The following is a 9,392-nucleotide window of genomic DNA, read 5'->3' as shown; positions in this document are numbered from 1 at the left end:
TTAAGTTAGTACAGCTGTAAATCATGAATGTTTAAAAAAAAGTAAATGTGCTTAGATAGAACAAATGTTACTCAAGATGAAAAAACAGATTCCCAAATATAATGCTACTCATACATAATGCAGACCATCATGTAAAATGTGTGTGTGTGTGTGAACACACAAAAAGCAATGAGCTACTATTGGGGTAACAATGGGGTAACACTGGATTTTTCTAGTTATTGAATGGAGTATTTCACTGATTTCAGGTGTGCTGTTGTTTCCTCCCTCCTCCCCCTCCCCTCCCCTCCCCCCCTCCCCCCCACATATGTACCCAAAAGGAGGCGTTTTCCATTAAATTCGAAAACTTTTAAAAGCAATTTTAAATAGGCTTCAGCAAGAATGTATAGGCCTCACTACAAGCATTCAGTGTTAAGTGTTAACATGGAGACACAGCAAAGTAATGGGAAGCCAGCTCGGACGACCTTACTTATTGTACACTTGTGTGCTGTCTGTTTCTCCTACTTCATTCACTGCTATAATTCCAATATATGCAAGATTGCCTAGCAACAAATACATATTTATACAAACAAGCTCTTATAACAAGGTATTATTAAAGATGAGGAAGGTATAAATCGAGCCAAATAGCAATGATTGGTCAAAAAGAAGTATTTGTGAATGCATAGGTGCTATAATCAGGTTAAGCCAAAATTCCACCGCTCTCCTGAGGCAAGGTGTGAAGAGACGCTCCTCGACTGAAAGTGAAGTAACAGTCGAAGAGCTGAGTGCAAACCGTGGAATTTGGGCACGCCACGCGCAGACCACCGAACTTGTAATGACAGATCCCGTGCGAGGCTGACCCTGGGTGGGGCTTCGGGTAGGAAAACCTCGGTTCCAGCTGTGACTATGTCTCTGGCACAGTGTGGCCGGGGAGGCCCGTCCCCTCAGCCATAAGAGGGTTCAGAGGACCCACTCTGCCCTACTTACGGAACAGCTGTGATGAGGCAGTGCCATTAAAACGGGCCTGTCTTCCCCCTTTAGTGATCTGTCACAAGCACAGTGTCGCTTCAGTCCGCGCAGGGAACCCGATGCCCCTTTGGCAGGCCTGGAGATGGGCCACTTGGGTGTTCCTCGAAGGCAGGACTTGCCCATCACCAAGTTCTCTGACAGCCTCCAGCCACAGGGGCCCTGTGGCCTCCGTTTCCTCACCTGTCCTGTGCAACACGAATTAAATGACACCCTCGTAGCCCTGAGCGGGGACATGTGCCACGTTCCTGCAACATCGCACTAACTTGGGGATGGCTCTTCCTTTGAATGGAAGTCCACAGCTGGAGTTTTTAAAAATAATGATACTTCCGTCCAGATGTAAGCTCACACCCTTGCCACGAATCTGCTGATTCCACTTGTCTTTAAGTGACTCTAAACGGCCCATTCCAGAGACCAGCCACTTCACAGCCGTGTAAATGCATTTCTGATTCCTGCCTTTCAAGGGATATTCATGAGTGCTCTCTCTCTCCTAATCCACTTCTCCCCTGGAACTGAATTTCCAGGACCACCAATGGCACAGAGCTCACAATGCCCAACACCCCCAGCATAAGGAGCCACGAAAACACTGTAAACTCACAAGTCTGAGCATCTCCGAAACAAGAAAAGCCACGTGAGGACCCATAATGAGCACAGATTTGGGAATCTCACCCAGACCTGCTGTGTGCTAGCTGCAAACTTAAGCAACATTTTTGCAGTCTTGGTGGTTACGACCCTTCGTAACAGGAGCGTAGCGGCCATCTTCATAGTCGCTTCTTCACAAGATGGGTTTTTAAAAGTCAGGTTTGCCTTTGCCTCTTCTACATATCCCTTCTGCGACTTGAGCTTTCAAAGCCATGACTAAGTTCCCAATTTCCACCATGGAATGCTTTTCTTTTCTACAATGTCAAAAATGTCATTCCTTAGAGGCACAGAAAATAATCTTTGGAATGAAGTGCCAGATAACGAGGCCTTGGGTGCGGGGACCGCAGGCGAAACAGGTTAGCGAGGCGAGGACAGTTTGCCGAGAGGGAGTGGCCGACTCAGGTAGCACTGCTCCCTGTGGGCGCCGGTTTTGTCTTTCCCGTCGATGAGCACAATAGGAAAATACTTGTAGTGTTCAATGATGTCTTCCACCGAGTCAAACTGCTGAAACACAGACAAGAAAGTGAATGGAAACGTCCCTATCTTTGTGCCTACAGGTTGAAGTACTGATGTTGAGTTTTCCTTGGAAAAAAGATCAACTCATTAGCATTTTTTGCGGGGGGGAGGGGTGGGTTGTTGGAAGAGTGTGTCAGAAAGTCATTTAAAACATTGGATGTGGCAGCCTGTTCTCTGGAGGGTGAGTGATACGAATACTGTAATGTGGAGAATAAAGGTACATGGGGCGACCAAAAGTGAACTTTTAAAGCATTTCCTGATTCTGATCTACGAGAATCAGATCACCTGGTGAAGCTTCTCTGTTTTCACAGGTTCCTGTTGTGAGCATCCAGGTGAGTTACTGAGAGATGAGCTAGTTTCGCAGCCATCAGCCCCGGGGAGTCTTCGGAATTTGGGGTGTCCTTTACCTCCCCACTACCCGTGACCAACCAAAATGCAGTGGATCAAGGATCGACCTTCACTTAGGAAATTGGTGGGAAAGGCCTGCAGTGAACTCTCTCTCCTGTACCCCCTTCTTCTAACAACTTCTGGTGTGATCAGAAACCCTCTGATGACCACAGGGCTGCCCACAGTTCTCAGCCAATTTCCCTTCCTTCCCTGGCTTTTTGTGAAAAAAAAAACAAAAAAAACAAAAAAAACCAAAAACCCAGCAGAGCATTTCACGTGGTGTTCCTAGGGATGTACAGATAGAGTCCCGAGGTGATTTGATGGGAAGTAAGATTATTTCAAGTTCAGGAGAATCAAGAAGTGCTTTGTCGAAGATGTAGACTTGAAATGGGCTGTGCATTCTGGGTGATCCCAGGTAAGCGGACAAGGAGGGTCTGGAGAAAGTAAAGGCAGGGAAGAAGCAGGGCAGGGGTGGCAAGCACGTGGGCATAGAGAGCATCTGATTTGTGGGTTTGGATGAGCTCTTGGAACACTGGGAGATGATCAGGAGGAGGGTGCCCCACCAGCCTTCTAAACTTGGACGCAACGTCGATCTTCCTGGGCAGCAATGTGAGGTGAGCAATGACCTTCCTCGAAGAGCCGAAGAAGCTGCAGCTCAGAGCAGTGGATTGACCGGCCCAGAGGTCATGCCGCAGCAGGGCCAGGACCAGGAATGGAACCTGGTTTTTCCGGATGCCTGTCAGTTCGTTCCTGGCACAGCATTGCCTGTAGCTGTGGCCCTGGCATTCCAGCATACCAGGGAGAGAGGCCACTGCCTGGAGCAAGGTATGTCCCAGTGGGGACAATCTGATTCTGCTTTAGTTCTGTGTCTCCTCCCTTCCCCATATACCAGAAATATGTGTAGACCTTAGGGACAGCCAACAGGGAATGAGATTGTCAAGGTCATTGTCCTCATGGAGAGCACACCTGGTGGGGACAAAATAAACTCCTATACCAAGAGGCCCTTGCATGTGGGGTGATGTGCTGTGAAAACAGTCCACTGTGGCCTCAGACCCTCACCAGGCCGCGCAGGGGGCTGCCCTTGGGGGCTGCGTGGGGCTGCTGGGAGGGAACTTGCTTTTCCCAGGGAGCACTAGCTGGAATGCAGAGACCTGTAACCGATGGGGCTCTGTCCTCCCTCCCGCCACGAAGAAGGGTGTGAGGAGGGTGTCACTGGGGGCAGGGAGGGGAGACTTGGGGACAGAGGTGTGGAGTGATGAGTCTCCCGACAGTGCCCAGCTCCCAGGCTCCTTTCATTCCGTTCTTCCTGGTGACCGAGCCAACAAACCTGCCCCCTTCTCCCCTAAGTTCATTCCAATTGGGTTTTGCCTCTTTTCACGAAAAGATTAGTGATTAAATGTGTACGTGGCTAGCCCCTCTGGGCCTGTTACCGGATCTGTCATGGAGACACAGTAAGACACACCCTCTGTCCAGCCCCGGCGGGTGGACAGAAACTATCCGTTCCTGCCTGACCCTAAGGTGAGGGCTTTTCTCCTTGCCAACGAGGTGACAATCAGTCAGCTAACGAGGTCACACGTGAAGGGCCCAGGGAGTTCTACTTAGGGCTTCCCCTGCTGGCTGTGTGTGCTTGGGCAAGTCTCTAACACTCTCTGTATCATTTTCTCTAGGAACAGCGATGGTGCTGTTAGGACCTGCCTCCGGGGGCCATTGTGAGGACGCCTGCCTGAACACAGCGTTCAGAGGAGACCTCCACAGAGGAGGAGCGCGTCTCGGACCTCAGCAGTTCCTCTGGGCGCCTCCCTTCCGAGTCCAGGGAGCAGGACGCGGAGAAATCCCTGAAGGTGTTTCTGGACGAGCCCCGTTTAGGAAGGACGGGACTGTGTCTACTTCATTTCCCCTTAGAAATTAAAGGCACGGTTTTTTCTCTTTCTTCATACGTGACAAAACAAAACGTGACTTAGGAGAACAAACTTTTCACACAGAACTCTTCTACAAAGTTGGCTCTCCCAACCGGCACCACAGCGGTTCCCTTTCCTGGTATTAATTTTTAGGGGGGTGCTCGCTCTGCATTCTCATTCCTGGTTTTTTCAGGAGTGTCCCGAAATAGTGACTTCAGTATGAGTTGTTTGATAGTCTACATGGATGACATTTGATATGCAATTGTCATTTCAACAATAGGACGCAGGCAAGGCAGGGACTACAAATCACACTGTTGTTTCTTCTTCTTCTTGACGCCCGGTGATAAGCCTGCAACTCATGTATTGCCCTACAGAGACTTTTAAAATGATTATAATTAAGCTCTTGTTTTTATATGAAATAATTTTGGGGGGGAGAACAGCAAAAGTCATCTGACCGTTGGATCTTAAAATTTGTTTAAACCTTTCGGGTTTGCGCAGCATACCAGCCATAGGCGATGTTTCACTGCCAAATGGGCCAATCAGTCTGTCTGGGCAGACACGAGCAAGTGAAAGCAGGAAAGAGGAAAAGAGAGACAGAAGCAAAGAGGGAGGGAGCTGAGAAGCAGACAGGGTAGGTGAGAAATAAACCCATGGGTTAATGGTCTGTGTTGTCTGGGCTTCTGTGTTTAATTCACCAAGTAGACAGCTGTCCTGATTTTCAGCCACCAATCAGACAGTCTTGGTTGTAAACATGGAATAACTCACCTTTACCGTGGGCCCACCATGTTCCAGGCAATGTTCTGAGTGTGTTCCACTCACTCACTCACCCTCAGCACGAAAGGGAACACTGGCTACTTCCATTTGGATGCACCACTTTCTGGGCCTGGCTGTGTTTGGCGGGGTTGTGTATTCATCTACTTGTTCTCTGTGCTCTCACTGATGCCAGGGCTGGCCCGGGCTATAGGAAGGGCTGATGAACGGGCCCTACGCAGCCTGGCGGGTGCAGGCCAGCCTCTCTAGCCCACGCGTGACTCCCAGACGAGGGCTCTGGGTCCCACACATGCATGCTGGGCTCTCCAGGCTCCGCTGAGAGGAGTTTTCCACATGTGCCCACCTGGAGCATTTTGACAGCCCTGGCAACACTCCTTACTTTGGTACTTATTGGAGAATAGCGGATGTTTGTGGAAGTTCTGGCTCGTTACTGTACTCATTTGCTTGGCCTCGTAACACTGTGCCGCAGGTTGGGGATGACGGCGGCTTCAACAGCACCTGTTTCCTCATGGTCCTGGAGGCTGGACTCCCAGGTCCGGCCGTTGGCAGGCTGGTCTCTTCCGGGGCCTCTCCCCTCGGCATCCTCTGAGTGTGTCCATGGCCTAATCTCTTATATCTTATAAGGACGCCGATCAGATTGGATTAGGACCTGCCCTAATGACCTCGCTTGACCTTAATCACCTCTTTGAAAATCATTATTTCCAAATGCTGTCGCGTTCTGCAGTCCTGGGGGTTGCTTGGGGCTTCAGCACGTGAATTAGGGAGGCAGGGCACAACTCAATCCGTAATACACACCAACTAATAAAATTGAGGGCTGGCACTACCACACGGGAATCACTGAACTGATGATTAACAATCGAGACTTAAAAAGGTCATTTACACTTGAGGAAACTGAAGCCCAGAGAAGTTAAGTGACTGGCCTGAGCTCACACACTTCATAAATGGTGGCCGAGAAATTGAGCCCCAGTCTTCCCTCCCCCACTCCCGTTCTCGCTTCCCCTCCCCGACTCGAAGAGGTGAAAGTTCAGTCTCTCCTTGTCCTCTCACTTACTGCCTGTGTGTTTCCAGCCATTGACTTAGTTTTCTGAGCCTCAGTCTCCCTTCATGTAACATAGAAGCAGTTGTTATGTCAGAGAGTTGTTGAAAGATAACACGAGATAATGCAGACAGAGCAGGTCTATCATAAACATATTCAGAAGAGTCAATCTCCTTTTCCCTTTCTCTCTGAGTTATTGATCTGCTTTCTCCTAGCCACCAACAGCCGACTGGGGCTGGAGACGGGCACCTCTGGGAGCTGTCATTAAGCTCACCTTCAGTTTGGGACACAAACCTGCCAATTCCTACTGCTAACAGATGTTGTCAGAAGTGCCCGCAGTGGGAGTTAGTGCTGGGGCGGGGAGGTGTGTGGCCCTAACGGGGGCTGCAGTGGAGGGCCCTGGGAGGCAGAAATTAGATGCTTGCAAAATGAGTTTTCTTTAACGGGCAAAGCAGAGCAGAGGGTGCGTGGAATGGCCAGCACTGTCTGTGTGGGTAAGCCTTGTGCAGGGTGCTGGTGGAAGGGGCTGGAAAGATTAACTACATCCTGCACCTCTAGGGCGGCACCCTTTGTCCCCATCCTGTGTCCCCCACATTCTCCTCTCATTTTGCTTTAGCATGGAAAAAGGAAAGGCATGAGATTATACCCACTTCGCCACCTCTGAGTCCCGTCCCCAGAACAAACTGCTGACTCTTCTCCAGGAAGCGGATTTTCACATTGTAGACTCTGTTCCCGTAAAACACCACCAAAACGTAGGGTTCTGTCCGGGACTTCACGGAACAGTCTCGGACCAAGAAAGTGCCATCCTGAAGGAAAAGGAAGAACGGTATCTTCTCAGGCAACCCAGCGTCCCACCCTCTCAACGTGGAAACAGTGCTGCTTACATGAGATTTCCCAACGGCTCTAGTTTTTGGTAAACTAGTTCTTTCTTCAGTTAAACCCAGTAAGTATTTATTCAGTGACCCTATGTATTGGGGTCCTGTTCATTTTCTGAGACATCAACCAGTCAGGTCACGACACCCCTTCTTCCAGATCTTCCAACCCCCCCCCCCCCCCCCCCCCCCCCCCCCCCCCCNTCCCCCCCCCCCCCCCCCCCACTGTCCTCAGCATCCTACCTATGACCTCAGCCTGACCTTCATGGATAAACGCACCAGTCTGTCTTTTGGGTTTATCTCCTGTCACTCTTGCGGTCTCTGTCTGGGTCCTGTCTCCAGCCAAGCCACCATTTCCCGAAGGCCCCATCTGGCTCTTGGGCTACACGGAGTAGCCCTCCCCTGGCCCCTGCCCGTCCTTCACCTGCCCGTGTTCAGGAATTTCTGGTTCTGCCTGACACTCGGTTTTGTCCCAGAGCTGGTGGCAGCCACCGCAGGTGTTGGGCAGAAGAGGCCTCTAGCTTGATAACTTGGGCCTCTGGGTGGGGAGACATCAGCAGAGGACTAGGGTGTCCAGGGAAGATGCGGGGTTTCAAGGTCACTGAGGTCAGAGTGAGTGTAAAGGCTGTACAGGGGGAGAAATTACAGCCAGGTGTGAGGTGGGGGCAGGGGCAGGGCAAATGTGTGTTGGGGGGAGACAAGAAAGGGCCCTACAATGATGTCCCCAAGAGCCCCAGAGGGGAAAGGAAACCCAGAAATGTGCATTACGGAAGCCGGGGTGATGGACAGCAAGCGAGGGTCCCAAAGGTCAACAGTGTGGAATGGTCCTCGGGCCGTGAACAGACACCTGATACGGAGCAGAACCAGCCAGGCACCCCCTGGGGAAGGGCTGTGGACGGAGGTCCCGGCCAGAAGGCCTAGGACTGAAGCAAGCCTCCTGAAGGTGAGTGCGCCCGCCTGCAAGGCTTAGTTCATTTACGTGCTGAAAACGCTGACTGTGATCACACAGATCATTATAAAGGCTCTATAAAATAGGGTAATATTTATATTAATTGTCATATGCATTTATCTCTCTCAACTATGTTTAATGTCTGTATTTATATGTAACTNCCAAAGGTCAACAGTGTGGAATGGTCCTCGGGCCGTGAACAGACACCTGATACAGAGCAGAACCAGCCAGGCACCCCCTGGGGAAGGGCTGCGGACGGAGGTCCCGAGTAGAAGGCCTAGGACTGAAGCAAGCCTCCTGAAGGTGAGCGCGCCCGCCTGCAAGGCTTAGTTCATTTACGTGCTGAAAACGCTGACTGTGATCACACAGATCATTATAAAGGCTCTATAAAATAGGGTAATATTTATATTAATTGTCATATGCATTTATCTCTCTCAACTATGTTTAATGTCTGTATTTATATGTAACTACAGCATATGTGTAATCTATGTTTATAATATAGATATAGATTTATATAATGCCTATAATACTGTAGAGTAATACTTTAAACATATTACATCTACGAATAATATTATAAACTGCAGTGATGTCCGATGGTGCTGGCGGCTAAGGTTCATTGAGAACTGCCCTCCGGGTATGAAGCACTTCACACACATCGTTCTCTCTGATCTTCACACAGAATCTGAGGTGCTTTATCCCCATTTCCCATGTGAGGAAGTTAGGGTCCAAGAGTTTAATGAGTTTCCTAAGGCATCCTGACTGGTCAATGGAATTCCTAAAAGTCAAGCCCGCTTTCTTGCTCTTTGGATACACTAGCCTCTGAGTACAACAAGTGGGACTGAGACATTTCCTTCTTTTGCCTAAATGTTCAGCTGTAGTTGAAGCCCTAAGACTCGAGCACAGAACCTTGCCAAAGATCAGAAAGGGGGAGAGCGAAGATGCATGACCGACTTCGGGGTCCATCCCCTCGAACTCTGCAATGCGTTTGTCATAGTGAGTCTGAGTAACCCCGCGGTTTGAATCATCTTTGATAAGTGGGAAACACACTGACAAGACTGAGACTAGCAGAGAAGGATACTAGGAAGCCATTCAACTGAGACTTGGTTTTCTCAGTGTTTGTGGGGAGAGAAGGCAGAACTGGGCACAGAGGGGAGGGGGGGAGGGAGCACGGACCCAGGAAGATTTTGAGAAAAGAGAGCTGATCTGGATTACAGGTTCTGCCACCTTCTCCACTTGTGACTGAGACCTTGACTTAGCTTCATTTTTCTCATCTCAAAATAAGATATTTCCATTTATGCCTAACATGTTCAAGACACTTT

At 49.7% G+C, this 9,392-nt stretch overlaps 1 protein-coding gene across 1 annotated transcript in view; it reads right to left on the bottom strand.

The window, feature by feature from the left end:
- Positions 1-698: 698 nt before the first annotated feature.
- CLNK (cytokine dependent hematopoietic cell linker) overlaps positions 699-9,392 on the bottom strand; it is a 124,814-nt gene continuing 116,120 nt past the window's right edge. The window contains exons 18-19 of the mRNA XM_037045848.1: positions 6,903-7,058; positions 699-2,148 (exon numbers count right to left, since the gene is read on the bottom strand). Of these exons, the coding sequence (XP_036901743.1) occupies positions 2,002-2,148; positions 6,903-7,058 (303 nt within the window). The 3' untranslated portion in view covers positions 699-2,001. The remainder of the gene's footprint in view (positions 2,149-6,902; positions 7,059-9,392) is intronic.

Source organism: Sturnira hondurensis, unplaced genomic scaffold, assembly GCF_014824575.4.
Source record: "Sturnira hondurensis isolate 20B ecotype Veracruz unplaced genomic scaffold, ASM1482457v3 Scaffold0000780, whole genome shotgun sequence".
NCBI classification, from domain to species: Eukaryota; Metazoa; Chordata; class Mammalia; order Chiroptera; family Phyllostomidae; genus Sturnira; species Sturnira hondurensis.
This window is presented reverse-complemented; position numbering and strand designations above follow the sequence as displayed.